This window comes from Pan paniscus, chromosome 4 (genome assembly GCF_029289425.2).
Source record: "Pan paniscus chromosome 4, NHGRI_mPanPan1-v2.0_pri, whole genome shotgun sequence".
Taxonomy (NCBI): Eukaryota; Metazoa; Chordata; class Mammalia; order Primates; family Hominidae; genus Pan; species Pan paniscus.
Window position 1 is genome coordinate 1,052,898 of NC_073253.2, and position 17,758 is coordinate 1,070,655.

The 17,758-nt window shown below is 46.6% G+C and overlaps 1 protein-coding gene and 1 pseudogene across 6 annotated transcripts in view; one reads left to right on the forward strand and one right to left on the reverse strand.

Moving 5' to 3' along the window:
* The window catches only part of LOC134730359 (palmitoyltransferase ZDHHC11), a 63,701-nt gene that overhangs the window by 13,488 nt on the left and 32,455 nt on the right, over nucleotides 1-17,758 (reverse strand). For 4 of the 6 annotated variants that reach the window (XM_063604157.1, XM_063604158.1, XM_063604154.1 and 1 more), the window contains 4 exons: nucleotides 17,613-17,700; nucleotides 14,091-14,125; nucleotides 11,750-11,837; nucleotides 6,981-7,015 (listed from right to left, as the gene is read on the reverse strand). In XM_063604157.1, coding sequence (XP_063460227.1) covers nucleotides 6,981-7,015; nucleotides 11,750-11,837; nucleotides 14,091-14,125; nucleotides 17,613-17,700 — 246 coding nt within the window. Of the gene's footprint in view, nucleotides 1-6,980; nucleotides 7,016-11,749; nucleotides 11,838-13,369; nucleotides 13,588-14,090; nucleotides 14,126-17,612; nucleotides 17,701-17,758 lie in introns of all 6 variants that reach the window. The other 2 variants (XM_063604156.1, XM_063604155.1) reach the window with 2 other exon arrangements.
* LOC134730397 (signal peptidase complex subunit 2-like) lies at nucleotides 7,848-9,395 on the forward strand (annotated as a pseudogene).

Here is a 17,758-nt window from a genome sequence, read left to right on the forward strand (position 1 = left end):
GTCTGGGGGTGCAGGCCAGTCCCCATCAGACTCTCAGTGACTGTGGCCACTGGGGTTAAGGGCCAGAGTGTGACCTTCCATGGTCAGAATGGGGCTCTCCTAAGTGGACTGAAAGACAAACCCTAGATCTTCAGGTGGGTCCTTCTGAATCTCTGGTGCCATAGAAGGAAAACTGGGCACTGCAGCCCGGTGGAGATGGGAGGGGTCAAGTTGTGCAGCCTCCCTCTCGCTGTGCAGCCTCTTGGGAGGGAGCACGCAGGACATCTGAGAGGACCTGCACTCTTAGCCTTAGACCCTTTGCTGGGTGTATGAGTGCTCAGCTCTCAGTGCAGAGAGACAGCCCTATGGTAGCTGCATCTGCCCTCCTCTCCTCTCTAGCTCCTCTGCTCTGCCTGAGCTGCCCTCTGGGTGTGGGTTCAGACCTGTCCACACATCCTGTGCTGTGTCCTCAGTGCTCCCAGCCATGTTCCACTTCCAGGCTCCCTCACTCAGTTCCCCTCGGACGTCTGCATGTGTCTCCAACACACTTACACGTTCCATCTTATTTATTTATTTTGAGACGTAGTCTCACTCTGTCACCCAGGCTGGAGTGTAGTGGCATGATCTTGGCTCACTGCAACCTTCACCTCCCAGGTTCAAGCCATTCTCCTGCCTCAGCCTCCCGAGGAATGGGATTACAGGAGCATGCCACCAAACCCAGCTAATTGGTTTTTTTTTTTTTTTTTTTTTTTTTTGAGACAGAGTCTTGCTCTGTCACCCAGGCTGGAGTGCAGTGGCACAATCTCGGCTCACTGCAAGCTCTGCCTCCTGGGTTCACGCCATTCTCCTGCCTCAGCCTCCCGAGTAGCTGCGAGTACAGGTGCCTGCCACTACGCCTGGCTAATTCTTTTGTATTTTTAGTAGAGACAGGGTTTCACTGTGTTAGCCAGGACAGTCTCGATCTCCTGACCTCTTGATCTGCTGCCTCGGCCTCCCCACATGCTCCATCTTTTGACCATCAGTTACACACACACACAGACACACACACGCACACTATTTATCCCCCAGCTGTCTCCTATAGGCACAGTTTTCCCAACATTTTATTAAAATTTCAAACATAAGGAAGACTGGAAAGGGCTTTACAAAAAAATAAAAAACAAACAAAACCTGAAGCCAGCACCTGGAAGCGACCAGGGCTAATGTTTGTCCTCCACCCCATCACATAACTGTCTGCCCATCACTCTGGTCTGCCACATTTCAGACTGGTTGTAGACATCTGCACACCTCGCTGAGATGCACACACGGCACTTCTGGGCCGTTGTTGCTGTTGGAGCAGCACCCTTCAGGACCCTTCCTGTAGATGGTGTGCCTGTGTCCCCCAGATTCACAGGCTGAAGTCCTAACCCCAGCGTTGTGTGTCATAAAGCGGAGCCTTTGGTGTCAGCTCCTGAATGTGGGACCCGGATGACAGGATTCGTGAGCGCCTTCAGAAGAGGCATGTGAGATCTCACTCTCGACTCCCTGCCTTGTGAGGACAACCAGAGGAGGCCATCGGAGAACCGGGAAGGGGCTCTCACCAGACACCAGATCTGCCGGCGCCTTGAGCTGGGACTTCCCCTGCTGTGTGAGGACAACCAGAGGAGGCCATCGGAGAACCTGGAAGGGGCTCTCACCAGACACCGGATCTGCCAGTGCCTTGAGCTGGGACTTCCCCTGCTGTGTGAGGACAACCAGAGGTGGCCATCGGAGAACCAGGAAGGGGCTCTCACCAGACACCGGATCTGCCAGTGCCTTGAGCTGGGACTTCCCAGGCTCTGGAATGGTGAGAAATACATGTTTGTTGCCTAAGCCCCCGTGTGTGGTATTTCTGTTGAAGCAGGCTGAACAGACTAAAACACCTATGAATGCTTACAATTAGTCAAACGAGCAACTCGGAATATTGTTGTAACCTCCACTGTGGAGGAAGGCTGTGTGCTGCTCACTGGAAGGAAGAGGCCAGCAGCTTTGGGGATACCCCAGATGACGAGGTCCTTTCTAGATGCCAAACAACAGCGGGGCTCAGGCTCAAGCCCTGGGAGGGAGACAGGAGCTCCTCATGATCCCCTCTTCTAGCAAGCGCAGGAGGAAGGAAAGACCATGTGTCAGCAAGGCAGGGTCTCGCTTTGGGGAGGAGCTCACAACAGGCCATTAAGGCTCCGAAGTTCCGGACAAGCACCATTACCGTGGTTTCTGCTTGTCAGCAGATCCCAGGAACAGGCAGCTCCTGGGAGGCTGCGTGAGTGCTCAGGAGTATACTACACAACAGACACCACCTGGTCATGACGCTTACATGGAAAGCACCCTGGATGCTTGGCAGGGGGATGACGCAAAGGAAGAGCTCCAACCTCCAGTGGAAAATTAATACAAGCCACTGAATGAGACGCTGGGGATTAGGGTCTTCACACGCGAAATCCTGCTCCCTGTTCCCACTTTCATTCCAGCTGGTCAGCTACGTCCACCCATTCCCTTCGACATCCCACAGCAAACACGCAGACCACAATATCCCCCATCGGTTTGTCTAATATCCACCACTAGAGACACTATAAATTCCTACACATTTCCCACAAAATAGACCTGTGATTAGCAACATCACACCCCACAGGCTCTTAGTGAATGGACTTTCCCCGTGTGGCAAACGGTGACATGATTTAAACAAAGTCCCTGATCGCTAGAAACAGATGTTTGTAATGTGCGCAGCAGGCAGAGCCTGAAGTAAAAGGCTGTGAGTGAGTCTATAAGGTGGACCAGCTGGATCCAAACTGTTAGGTGACCCTGGAAGCATATTCTGTGACAAAAAAATGGTTAATGGTAACTTATCGCCTGTTGCATCTAGAGGCTTTGTAAACTCATGTGGTGTTGGTGTAACACTTTTCACATTCAACAAGGTTAGCTCATTCTCCTGTGGAGAAGACTTGAATGAAATGAAGAAGGCTTCCAACAAAGAGGAATATGATTTAAAGATGGAGCGGTTTATGCCCATCTTTAATGGAACAATGTAGAGTTTAAAAAGCAGGTGCCTAAAGAGGTGTATTAAATGATAATTTCCTTTAGAAAATGGGTCTAATACACAGAAAAAATGTTAAAAGGGAAGCTGCAGGAGGTGCCAATCAAAATGCCTGCGGTAGCCATTGGTGGGTGGGGGGACTGTGAGTGACGTAGGTTTTTACACCAAGAATGTTTGTAACTTCCCAATTTTCTATTTTGAATGTGTACTGGTAAAACATATATATTTTTTCAAAGTGAAAGTTTACAATCCTAGTCACAATTAATTTTCTATCATTCTTGCCAGAAATGGATAAAGGAGAAAATGTCTTAGTTTTTACCTAATATTAGAACCATAGGCTATACTTCGAAGTAAAATTCAAAATAACCTGGATTCACTAAATCAAAGAAAACCAGTTTACAAGGAAAATTAATGGGTTGTGTGAAAGAGCATTTTTACACTAAGTGATATGTAATCCTTGATTGCTGAAACTAGGCAAAACTCTCAAGCAATTCTCAGATTTGAGAAATTGATGAATGGGGCACTTCTCCTGGGCTACCTTTTTCTGACCCAGGAAGCTGCCTGCCTCTTGAGCTACAGAACCAGGCTGGCCTTCCCTGGCCTGGAACTCTGGCGCTGCCCCCAGCAGGTTTCCGTGAAGGGCGGAGCTTCTGGGGCAACTCAGGTAGAGCAAGGCAGGAACTTCCATCCTCTCCCCACCTGGGGGAGACTGACTTCTGGGTCCTTATTGTGGCTCCCAGTGGAGTTGGGATGCCAGGGAAACGCTATCGGCCACTCTCAAAATGAGGTGTATATTTAATATAACTTTGCTCCAAATCCCAGGTTTCCTGGAACTGAAACAAAATGTATTTTCCATATCAATTTCAAATAAACTTTTATGAAAAAATTAAAGTTTAAAAATTGTCAAAACTTTTAGAAATGAAAAAACCTGAGAAAGTGACTGTCGGACATTAAAATGTAGATCAGGAAGGTCCAGTAATTAAAACAGCACGGTTTAGGACACAGATCAACAAGGCAGAAATAAACGTGTAGAAACAGATCTGAGTCTAGTGCTTATGGCAAGCACTAGAAAAAGAGGCCTTTGAATTAGATGGAAAGGTGTATTGTTTCATAAACGAGGTGGTAACCATTAGTTAAGTCTTTGAGATAAAGTAACCTTGGCTCTCTCCCTGTATGCAAAGATAAGTCCAAGATGGCTTGAAAATCAAAATATAAGGAAAGTCAAAACAGAAAAATTATAAAAATATCAGCAAAGAGTTCTGGATGATTTTGGTATAACCCTGGAGTAAGAAAGACTTTTTAAAGCAAGACAGGAACATTTGACAACTTTGACTTCACAAAAATTTATGACCTTCACATTGCAAAAGACACGATAAACACAAAATTTTAAAAGACAGACTGAAAGAAATACGTTGGAAACACACAGATCAGAGAATTACTATCCCTAATGTGCAAAGACCACTTGACACTGACAATACAAACAACTCCATTTAAAAGTGTGCAAACATTTGAAAAGCTAATTCATACAAGAGGAACTGTGAAACGGTAAAAAAGAGAATGACAATATGTTCAGTCTCATTAGTAATAAGGAAAATGCACATTGAAACAATTAAAAGTGTTATTTGGATAAAACTAAAAATACCTTGCTAATATCTGGTGCTGAAAAGAGTGAGGAAATTGAAGGAAATTTGCACTGTTCAAACCTTTTGGTAAAGTAAGTAAAAAGAAACTATGAGGATTTAAAATGCAAATGCCCTTTGACTTTTAAGTGTTCCACAGAAACAAAACAATATTGTCAGTATCTGACAACCTTGGCACAAAGGTGCTTCTTGCAATTCTGTTTGCAAAACCTAAACTTGGTCATAAACTTAATATCCTGTAGTGAACAATGGTTGACTAAGCCACGGTATATGCACATCATGAGAGGGTGAAGTTCCTGACAAGAATAAAACACATCTATATGAAACGACATGAGCGTAATCCATGCCACACTGTTGAAATCAAAAAAGGAAGCTGCAGGATAATTCATATGGTATACGTTAACCTCTCAACGTGAGTGAATCTGCATAGAGAAAAAACATGTATTTACCCTCTATTATTAAAATGGCATTTTGACGTGGTATTCAGGGAGGGAGGCGCAGAATATTTTTAACTTATGTACTATCGTATTCAAACTGATACAATTAGCATGTAATACGGTTATAAGTTCTGAGTATAAGTTAGGTAATAAATTCTCTCCCATCTAAATGTTGCTCCATGGCCAGACAGAGTGGCTCATGTCTGTAGTCCCAGCACTTTAGGAGGCTGAGGCAGGCAAATCGCTTGAGCTCAGGAGTTCGAGACCAGTGTGGGCAACATGGGGACACCCCATCTCTACAAAAGTTGGCTCAGCGTGGTGGCATGAGCCTGTGGTCCCTGCTACTTGGGAGGCTGAGGTGGGTGGATTGCGAGAACCCAAGTGGCAAAGGATGTAGTGAGCTGAGATTGTGCCACTGCACTGCAGCCTGGGTGACAGAGTAAGACCCTGTCTCAAAAAAATAAAAAATAAAAAAGTAAATGTTGCTCCATGATCCAGGGCAGCTGGGTTGGGAGGATGAGGCCAGCTGGGTGCACTCATCTGTGAGGGGGAGACCGGGAGACATGTGGTGACCTCAGCAGTCCGGGGTCCCAGGTGCCTCTAGAGGAACCCCGAGCAGCTCCAAGCCATAAGGTGTGGGTGCTCCTTCTTCCCAGCACGAGCAGCCTCCCTCACACACCCTCCCTGAATAATGTCGGCCGTGTCTCTGGGCATGTGTCCACTGGGCCCTACCTGGTTTGGACATCTGGCCCCCCTGAGCAGCATGACCTACTGCAATGGTGGCAGAGACCCCAGAGGTCCTGCGCCAGGACAGCTGCAGCTGCTGGGTGCCCAGAGAGGAGGATGGGGCTGTTCTGTGCAGGCTGGGGTGGGCGCTTCCCCTGTGGGGTCAGCTGGGACTCCCTGCAGTGATGGGAGGAATATGGCGGGAAGGCTGGGGACTGGGATGTGAGGTGAAGGCAGGAAGGAGGCTGTGTCAGTGTGAGAGAGTGTGACTGTGTGCGAGAGTGTGTGTGCGCGCACGTGCCTGTGTCTGTGCACCTGGGGTGGTTTGAGCCAATGACTCTTACCTTTCCATTTCATTTTCTTTTAGGTTGTATTAAATGGTTCTAGATGAAACTTTAGTAGAGTGTAGGAGTGCAATATCTAAACCCTGAAACTCTAGAAAATGTTGTATAAAGCTGCTTTTTAAAATATGAAGTTAATATGTGTTCATTTTATGGAAAGGAAAATAAAATAGCAAACAAGGAGTAAATAATTTACTCAGCATCATGTGTGAGTAGATTTCCTATTACTCTATGTTCTGTGAGAAGTGTATCCTGTACTTGAGATTCTCTGGGAAGAATATGCATTTGTCATGGCTGCACAATTTTATTTCATCATGGGAACAGGGTACCCTTTAGAATGTGTGCTTAAAACTGGATCATGGTCCTCTTTATAAGGGTCTTCTTTCAGTTTTGTAGTTTGGAGGGTGAAAAAGTGGTGTGCAGTTGGGCTGGAATTGTGCAGTGTTGGGGCAGAGCTGTCATCAGTGGATGTATTTAGAGTTGAAATGACAAGATCTGACTCTTAATGAAACACTATCAGAAACATTCAGGCTCACATCATTACATGTGTTTAAAGAAAGAAAATAACTACGCTTGGCCTCATTTTTGTGCATAAGTTCAAATGTTAGTTATAAAGAATTCTATAATTTTTTCAAGTAAGATCAGTGCAATAAGCCACATGAATGGCTATAAATGTTCAGTGAAGCACTTCTACTTTCCCTTATGTCATCAGAATATTTGAACATGTTAAATAGAGAACATATTTTCCTAGGTAATTTGAGTTCAGGCGAGTGTACAGACAGATAAAACGTTCCCATTAAACTTACGAACTTACCCAAGTGTAGATGTACTCGGGGCATCATCTGCTTCCTGTGGGGGGAAGGGAAGCAAAATTCATAGGATGAACAAAGACCTTGTTGACATTAAACTTATTCTTAAACAAAATTCAAGTTCATTACTAGTCAGTTCTGAGTAATGGTACTTCAAGAATGCCTGGATCATGGAATAGGATCTCAGTGGTGGCACAGCACCCTTCCTCCCAATCCTTGTATTATGGGCTGAACTATATCCTCCTCCAAATTCATAGGTTGACATCCTGACACCCAGTACCTCACAATGTGACTATATGTGGAGACAGGGTCTTGAAAGAGGTAATGGATGTTAGATGAGGCTATTAGAGTGAGCCCTAATCCAGAGCAACTCGTGTCCTTTTATGAAGGGGAGATTATGACAGAGACACAAACTGAGGGAAGACTGTGGGAGGCTGCAGAGAACAGGTGGCCATCTACAAGGCAAGGAGAGAGGCCTTGGGAGAAACCAACCCTGCAGACACTGTGCTCTGGGACTTCCAGCCTGCAGATATGTGAGAAAATACATTTCTTGTTCCAACGCCCCATGTGTGGTTCCTGCTTGTGGAAGCTCTAGCAAAGAAAAACACCTGCGACATGTGCACACACATGTTGTTCTCAGTGCTCTTGGTTAAGAACCTGGGAGTGGGAGTGCTGGCTCATATGATAAGTATATGCTCAGCATCTGAAGCTTTGCCAAACTGCTCGCCGATGTGGCATCGTTTTCCATCCCCATGAGCAATACATGAGACTTCCAGTTCTCCGATGTCTTCACTAACACTTGGTATTGTTCATCTTCTTTTTAATTATATTTTTTAGAGACACAGTCTTGCTTTCATTGCTCTTGGGTAAGAATGTGGGGGTGAGAGTGTTGGGTCATATCATAAGTACCTACTCAGCATCAGAAGCTTTGCCAAACTGCTTGGTGATGTGGCATCATCTTTCATCCCCATCAGCAATGGATGAGACTTCCAATTCTCCCACATATTCACCAACACTTGGTATTGTTCATCTTTTTAAAAATTAATTTTTTTAAAGATAGGTTGCCCAGGCTGGTCTCAAACTCCTAGCCTCCAACCATCCTTCTGCCTCCTTGGACTCCCAAAGTGCTGGGATTTCAGGCATGAGCCACTGTGCCTGGCTTATCTTGTTGATCATTTTTATTGTAGCCTTTGTAACATGGGTGCCATGCTATCTTATTGTGGTTTTAGCTCGTGGATCCCTGATGGGAAATGATGTTGAGCAGCTTTTCATGTGCTTTGTCGTTCATATTATTGCCTTGTGGAAGTTTTGTGTTCAAATCTTTTGCCCATTTGAAAATTCTTTAAATATTCTGGATACAAGTATATGACTTGAAAATATTTTATTTCAGTCTGTGGCTTATATTTTCATTCTCTTAATGGTGTCAATTGAAGGGAAATTTTTAAATGCTTAAAGTCAAATTTATTCTTCTTTTTTCGGAAATAATGTTTTTGGGATCTATCAAAGAAGACATTGCTTAACAGAAGATCACAAAGATATTCTCTGGAGGGAGACTCAGAGGCGGACAGATGGCGGCAGCAGCTGCACGGGCGGGAGGAGGGGCGGTAGCGCAGGCGGTGGTGGGGTTGGTGGGAATTCCAGCTGCGGGACAGGCAGTGGCCGTAGCGGCATGTTGGATAAGTGGAAGATAAGTGATATGCCTGGAAAAACTGACAAGTGGGATGGATCAGCTGTGAAAAACTCTGGATGATTCTGCCAAAAAGATACTTCTGGAAAAATACAAATACGTGGAGAATTTTTGTCTAATTGACGGTCACCTCACCATCTGTACAATCTCCTGTTGCTTTGCCCTAGTGGCTGTGATTTGGGATTATATGCATCCCTTTCCAGAGTCCAAGCCTGTTTTGGCTTTGTGATGATGGGAATTCTGACTATTTAGACCTCATCTAAGGAGAAGATCATCTTTCTCGTGGCCCACAGAAAAGAGCCTACAGGAGTGGATTCTGATGCTGTTTGGGAGCTGCCCTCCAGTCTTAAAAGGTTTGATGGCAGATACACCCTGAAGCTGACCTTCATCAGCAGGAGAACAAAGCAGCAGCGGGAAGCCAAGTTCACCAAGTCTATGGCTGAATTTTTCTGACCCCAGTGGGAGACTGGTCATGGATGCATGAGCCTGAAATGTCCAGGCTCCATGACACTCTCCCCATGGGAAGAAACATCAAATAGCCAATTCTAAAGGTAGCCCTCTTTCTGCTGGATCTTGCTGAATTACTGCCCTGGGGGGTAGGGGAGATAAAAAGAACTTAAAATGGGTAAAGTAAGAACTGTTAAAAAGTCCATGTTTTGTCCTGAAATTTTACTCTATTCTGGATACATAGGATTTTCTGACACAGATATGAGAAGTTGTAGCTCTGAGGTCAAGCTGTGGCCACCTCGGTATGCTGTTTGCATTATTTTAATTTGCTTTTCTGCAAAAGCATTTTTGCTAAAAGCTGTACAGACTTTTCCCTTTGTACTTATCAATACTTTATACTATAGCTTTGTGCCATGCAGCATTTTAAGATTCAATTTTAAAAAATTATTAATGTGTTGCTGTCTCTATCAATTCATATTTCCATATGTGTTTCCTTGAAGAATTCAGGACACAACTCCTTCCGTATGACAGCTTTCCTTCACGCACTATTTTTGTGGGTATGTATATATCTCACTTGGGGAAAACTTTAAAAACACACTTGAAAAAACATAGCTTTTTAATTTGTTTGAAACAGACCTTCTGCCTGTTACGTTTTGTGCTCTTAACCAATTTAAGAGGACAACTGTATATTTACTATTAAAAAAACATATTCTGTGAGTTTTCTAGGGAGGTTAAACTTTCCTCTCTAAATATGAGGTCTCCGATGGATTGTGCACTGCTTTCTAGGTGGGACTGAGCTGTGTGTGTGTGTTTGGCATGTGGTTATGCAGCTGCTGCAGCACACTCATTACACACCCTTCCATGTCTCCCCATTGCCTCACCTTGGCACCTTCCATTTAAGCCAAACACCAGAAATGTAAAGGGCTTGTTTCTGGAGTTTCCAGTTTGTTCCATTCATCGAGTCAGGGTGTCTTCTATGGACAACACTGTCTGCAGCCCTGGGCCCTCTCGAAGGGGAGGCGATGGACTATAGGTCTGTGGAGCTCAGCACAGGGCTGTGCCACGGACGCGGGTGTCAGTGAAGTCACGCGCATTTTCAGATGGAATTCTCCTCCCCGATGTGAACAATGAACCGACGGTGTCATTTTCATAGGATTGTCCTGGAGCCCACGGAGACGCGGGCTTGGGATCCAACGTGATGCGGAGCGGATCTTCTCTGCTTCAGACCAGGCCTCATGTGGCTTCACACAAGGGTGACTGTAAATCGTCATCTACACCGAGACGCTGCAGAGAGACCGAGGGGACTCACAATTGCACCCCGGCAGCAGGTGTGCATGTGGATGATTGCAGGCAGAGAAAATCCTGTGAGCCTGTGTGCCACATGGAGTGAGGGAACGTTGGTGGGTGAGTCTGGGCGGGGCGGGCTGGGGGCCCAATCGGTTTCCACTGAGTGTCTCCATATCTTTGCTGGAAGTGCAGGGAAGGGGCAAGGCTTGGACGCCAGCGTCGCTGTTCCTCCAGGCTGGCTGATCCCTTTTCATTTCCAAGTCTCAAGAGCCCGTTCCCTGAAGTCCTGGGGAAGTGCGGTGAGGCGGCCCTGCCCCAACAGGGAAGGAGAAGACACCTGTAACCTCCAGAAGCTGGCCGCCTCACAAAGCCTTCTCAGATGGATTCCCCCACAGCCTAGTACAGTGGCTCATGCCTGTAATCGCCCTGCTATGGGAGGCTGAGGCCAGAGGCTTGCTTGAGACCAGAAGTTCCAAACCAGCACAGGCAACAGAGTGAGACCCCATCTCTTAAGAAATAAGAAATAAATTGGCTGGGTGTGGTGGCACACGCCTGTAGTTTCAGCTACTCGGGAGGCTGAGGTGGGAAGATCGCTTGAGCCCAGGAGGTGGAGGCTGCAGTGAGCCATTATCCCACCACTGTAATCCATGCTGGGTGACAGAGTGAGATCCCATCTCCAAAAAATAAATAACAACCCAGTAGAAACCGCTGGAAGCTGACCCCAGAGCAGGAACAGAAATATGTGGCCCTAAAGCCGGTAGCCACACAGGGCTTTTCCCGTGAAGGACGGACACAGAGTCCATGTACCCATGTAACAAACACACACCATTCACACACATATACATGACCACACACCACACACAAAACCACACCCACATCACACACCAACACATACGTGCACATGTGACCACAAACACATCTCTATTCCCATCTGTCTCCTACACACAGTCTTTCCTAAGCATTTTATTTTAAAACCACAGCACACAGCTTCTGCCATGGCTACCAATTTCCCTCCATCCTTTATCACAGCACTGTCCCTCACTGCATGTTCTGGGCACTTCAGAGCCTGCCCTGGGCATCTGCCCATCACCGCAGCCTGATGGTGGCACTGCAGTGCTGAGGGCTCCCACTTTGGTACCCGTCTGTCTCTCTCACCCACAGCTGGGAAGCATTCCTGCCTCTCACTCCATCTCTCTTCTGTGCTCCACCCACCATCATTCCCATGTGAGCAGCACCCTTGGACACAGAGTGCTTCCATTTTGAATACTACCTTAACCTCAGCTTGGGGGACCTCAGACACACATTCTGCACATGGCCCTGTCCTCGGGGACAGCGCCAGTGATTGCAACTTACCTGTGCCATCGAGCCCCCGTCTGGGTGTACACGAGTGGAGAACTGACACAGGCGCCTGCAAATCAGCAGGGAGTTCCTGGCCTTGGCTCTGGTGGGGCAAACAGAAGGAAAGAAACACACCACAGTTTTGTAGGGCGCTCAGGATGGCACTGGAGGCTACAGTGTGTCCTGTAAGCACCACTGCATGGGGCCCATGTGTCTCAGAAACTGGAGACCAGCAGCTCCCGGGAGGTTGTGTGAGTGCTCCCGGGTTACTGCACAGTGGGAAACAGAAGGAGCTTCTCGTGTAAAGGACCAGGACTCCTTCCCACTTGGATTCTGTAAAGCAGTACCTCCCTGAAGTCTGCGAGCCCCACCCTAGACCAGTGCCTTAGACAGGTAGTGTCCTCCGTTAGTGTAGCTGGTCTACACTGGGCTACAAGGTGACTGTAATTTTATAAAACAGCACATCATACATGTCACAGGGGTGTCAGGTGGGTCAGGTGACCTTCATTTTTACCTGGAAATCTTTGCCATTCCCTAATTTTCTACAACATATACATGTTGATTTGGCAATCATTACACAACTTTAGTTTTTCCTTTTGTTTTGGTTTTAGAGAGAAAGTTTGTAATTCCGGTTATAGTTACATTTCTATTAATCTTGCCCAAAATGCATCACAGAGAAAGCATTTTTATATTTTATTTAAAAGACCATAGTTACATGATAGTTCGAAGTGATATTCAAGTGCTTCGGATCTACACAGTAGTTTTGCCAATCACCCTTCTAAGAAAAGCAATTTCATAGAAGACTTAATGGGTCGTTTGAAAGGGAATGAACTTTTCCCAGTAAGCCATACACCTTGACTGCTGAACTAAGCAAAAGTCTGCATGAATTCTCTGCAGTTGTGATCATTACCAACAGGGCCTTGTCCTGATCCAAGAAGCCCTTTGCCCCCTGGCTGTGGAGTAAGGGACAGTGACATTTCCAGGGACACAGGCCCTGTCTCTTCTGCCTGCCAGGAAGCTGTGGGCTGAGCCCCTGCCAGTGTCTGTGAGGGGTGGGGCTGGTGCACACCTGGGGAAGGGGGGCTGCACTCCACTTTCTGGCCATGGTGGAGACTCTGACTTCCAGGACCTTTGCTGCCTCTCTGTGGGGGCTGTGATGTGGTCCCCTCCCAATGGAAAGTGTGTAACTAATGTAACTGGAACTTGAATTTCATGTGTCTAGGAACTGGACAAAGTCATCTGAAAGCTCATATGGAAAAATAAATGTGTAAGAATTGTCAAAAGTAAATGAAAAATGAAAAAATCTTTAGAGGCTTATTTGCCTGCAGGATATTAAAATATAGTAGCTAAATAAGGTTCTGTAATTTAAACAGATGATGCACCTCCAGGACACAGACCCATCAGACAGACACAGACCTGGGCCTGTGTTTAGGGAAACACAGTGAACCAGAAAAAGGGCCTTTCAATTTGATGGGGAAAGGTGCAATATTTAATACATGAGGTGAAAACCAATAGTTACTTCGTTGGGATAAAATAACCTTATCTCTTATCTCCCTGAATACAACAATAAATCCCAACTGGCCTGAAAAATCAAAGTGTAAAGGAAGCAAATAGAAATATGAATAACCTCTTTACCCTCCTCCAGCCCCTTGGCTCTCTGCTGCTCCCCCCGGGGCAGGAGAAGAAGGAAGAGGGCCAGGGGTCCCCTGCCCACACTCTCCATGACGACAGAGATGGGAAGGTAGCCAGGCAGCAACAGTGTGCGGCGACATCGGAGCGACCTCACGGCGACCTCAATTTCCACTGCGCCTCCTCCCAGAGCCTAAGAAGCTACAGGCCTGTGGTGCCCATCACTGAAACAAGGAGATGGCGGCTCAGCCAAGGCATTTAGGATGGAAACTGCAAAGATTCAATATTCAGGACTGCTTCTTTGCTGCTGAAGGGGTGTGAACTACCCTTCTGATCTCCACTACACAACACAACTGTTTTGGGAAGCATCAAGTGAAAGCATGCAGGGCTGATGGCAGACAGGAGACAGGGCTGATGTGCAGCTCCCACCAGGACAGAGAACAGCATGTGGACACTCATACTGTGGACTTTTGCCGCAGGAACCACCAAGGAGCGTACCAGGAAAAAAACAACAAATCACAGAGCCTTTAAAAGAAGCCGCAGGCTGCTGTGATTCCACAGGACAGGTGACAGTTTTGCTGCTCTCTCGAAAGTGCCACCTCCTGGCACTTCAGGATATTTGAAGACATTAAATGGATGACATATTATCCTAAGTAATTCAAGATGAGACGAGTGTATAACTATGTTACTAATAGATAAAATAATCCCATTAAACTTACAAACTCACCCAAGTGCAGATGGACACGGGTCTTCATCCCCTTCCTGTGGGGAAGTGAAGCAAAATTCATAGAATGAATTGACATTGAACTTATTCTTAAAAAAAATTCAAGTCCATTTCTAGTCAGTTCTGACAGTCACTTCTGAGTAATGGTACTTCAAGGTTGCCTGGATCATGGAATAGGATCTCAGTGGTGGCACAGCACGCTTCCTCCCAATCCTTGTATTATGGGCTGAACTATATCCTCCTCCAAATTCATAGGTTGACATCCTGACACCCAGTACCTCACAATGTGACTATATGTGGAGACAGGGTCTTGAAAGAGGTAATGGATGTTAGATGAGGCTATTAGAGTGAGCCCTAATCCAGAGTGACTGGTGTCCTTTTATGAAGGGGAGATTATAACAAAGACACAGACAGAGGGAAGACTGTGAGAGGACACAGAGAACAGGTGGCCATCTACAAGGCAAGGAGAGCGGCCTTAGGAGAAACCAACCCTGCAGACACTGTGCTCTGGGACTTCCAGCCTGCAGATATGTCAGAAAATACATTTCTTGTTCCAACGCCCCATGTGTGGTTCCTGCTTGTGGAAGCTCTAGCAAAGAAAAACACCTGCGACACGTGCACACTCATGTTGTTCTCAGTGCTCTTGGTTAAGAACCTGGGAGTGGGAATGCTGGCTCATATGATAAGTATATGCTCAGCATCTGAAGCTTTGCCAAACTGCTCGCCGATGTGGCATCGTTTTCCATCCCCATGAGCAATACATGAGACTTCCAGTTCTCCGATGTCTTCACTAACACTTGGTATTGTTCATCTTCTTTTTAATTATATTTTTTAGAGACAGAGTCTTGCTTTCATTGCTCTTGGGTAAGAATCTGGGAGTGGGAGTGCTGGCTCATATGATAAGTACATGCTCAGCATCAGAAGCTTTGCCAAACTGCTTGGTGATGTGGCATCATCTTTCATCCCCATCAGCAATGGATGAGACTTCCAGTTCTCCGATGTCTTCACCAACACTTGATATGGATCACCTTTTTTTATTTATATTTTTTAGAGGCAGGGTCTTGCTATGTTGCCCAGACTGGTCTCAAACTCCTGGCCTCAATGGATCCTCCTGCCTTGTGGGCCACCCAAAGCTCTGGGATTTCAGGTGTGAAGCTTTGTGCCTGGATGGTATCCTTAATCTGCTTTCTTGCAGCTACTCTAATGGGGTGCAGCAGTATCTTATTGTGATTTTAGCTGGTGGTTCCCTGGTGGCAAATGATGTTGAGCACCATTTTGTGGGCTTTATTTCTCATGGATATTGTTGCCTTGGTGAAGAACGTGTTCAATCTTTCACCCATTTAAAAACTGAGCTGTTGTGTATTTTTGAGTTTTCAGGGTTCTTTAAATATTCTGGATGAAAGCGTATGACTTGTAAATATTTTATTTCAGCCTGTGGCTTATATTTTCACTCTTTTACTGGTGACAATGGAAGAAATAATTTTAAATGCTTAAAGTCAAATGTATCCGTTTTGTGAAATAGTGTTTTTGGTATCTATCAAAGAAGAGTTTGCCTAACACAAGACCCCAGAGATATTCTAGGATTTTTGTAGGAATGTTAAAGTTTCCCCCTCTTACTATGAGGTCTCTGATGGATTGTGCACTGCTTTCTAGGTGGGACTGAGCTGTGTGTCTGTGTTTGGCATGTGGTTATCCAGCTGCAGCACCACACTCATTACAAACCCTTCCATGTTTCCCCATTGCCTCACCTTGGCACCTTCCATTTAAGCCAAACACCAGAAATGTAAAGAAGGGCTTGTTTCTGGAGTTTCCAGTTTGTTCCATTCATCTAGTCAGAGCATCTTCTATGGACAACACTGTCTGCAGCTGTGGGCCCACTCCAAGGGGAGGCGATGGACTGTAGGACTGTGGAGCTCAGCACAGGGCTGTGCCACGGACGCGGGTGTCAGTGAAGTCACGCGCATTTTCAGATGGAATTCTCCTCCCCGATGTGAACAATGAACCGACGGTGTCACTTTCATAGGATTGTCCTGGAGCCCACGGAGACACGGGCTTGGGATTCAACGTGATGCTGAGCGGATCTTCTCTGCTTCAGAACAGGCCTCATGTGGCTTCACTATTCATCCACACATAGATGCTGCAGAGACACTGAGGGGACTCACAAATGCACCTGCGCAGAAGGTGTCAACGTGGACAATCGCAGGCAGAGAAACTCCCATGAGCCCGTGTGCCACATGCAGTGAGGGAACTTTGGTGGCTGAGTCTGGGCCAGGGTGGGCTGGGGGCTCAATCGATTTCCACTGAGTGTGTCTCCAAATCTTTGCTGGAAGTGCAGGCAAGGGGCAAGGCTTGGACACCAGCGTCGCTGTTCCTCCAGCCTAGGCTGATCCCTTTTTATTTCCAAGTCACAGGAGCCTGTTCCCTGAAATCCTGGGGAAGTGTGGTGAGGTGGCCCTGCCCCCACAGGGAAGGAGAACACACCTGTAACCTCCAGAAGCTGGCCCCATGACAAAACCTGCTCAAAAGGACCAGCCTGCGGCCTGGCGTCGTGGCTCATGCCTCTAATCCCTGTGCTATTAGAGGCTGAGGTCAAGGAATCACTTGAGATGAGAAGTTCCAAACAAGCCTGGACAATAGAGTGAGATCCCATCTCTTAAGAAATAAAAAATAAAAAATAAATTGGCTGGGCGTGGTGGCATATGCTTGTACTTTCAGCTACTCAGGAGGCTAAGGTGGGAAGATTGCTTGAGCCCAGGAGTTGGAGGCTGCAGTGAGCCATTATCCCACCACTGCCGTCCATGCTGGGTTATGGAGTGAGATCTCATCTCTAAAAAATAAATAATGACCCAGCAGAAACCACTGGAAGCTGACCCCAGAGCAGGAACAGAAATATGTGGCCCTAAAGCCAGCAGCCGCGCTGGTCTTTTCCTGTGAAGGATGGACACAGAGTCCATGTAACAAACACACACCATTCACACACATATACATGTGACCACACACCACACACAAAACCACACACATAACCACACCCCCCCACATATGTGCAACCACACACCATACACTTGTACGTGTGACCACACACACATCGTCTATTCCCATCTGTCTCCTACACACAGTCTTTCCTAAGCATTTTATTTAAAAAAAAAACAGCACATGGCTTCTGCCATGGCTACCAATTTCCCTCCATCCTTTATCACAGCACTGTCCCTCGCTGCATGTTCTGGGCACTTCAGAGCCTGCCCTGGGCATCTGCCCATCACCACAGCCTGATGGTGGTGCTCCAGTGCTGGGGGCTCCCACTTTGGGACCCATCTGTCTCTGTCACCCACAGCTGGGAAGCATTCCTGCCTCTCACTCCATCTCTCTTCTGTGCTCCACCCACCATCATTCCCATGTGAGCAGCACCCTTGGACACAGAGTGCTTCCATTCTAAATACTGCCTTAACCTCAGCTTGGGGGACCCGAGACCACATATTCTGCACACGGCCCTGACCTCGGGGTGCATCGCTGGTGACTGCAACTTACCCGTGCCGTCAAATCCCCATCCTGGTTTACTGAAGTGCAGAAGTGACATAAGTGCTTGTGAATCAGCAGGGAGCTCTTGGCCTTGACTCTGGTGGGACAGGAAGGAGGAGAGAAACTCATCTCAGCTTTGTTGGGGGGCTCAGGGT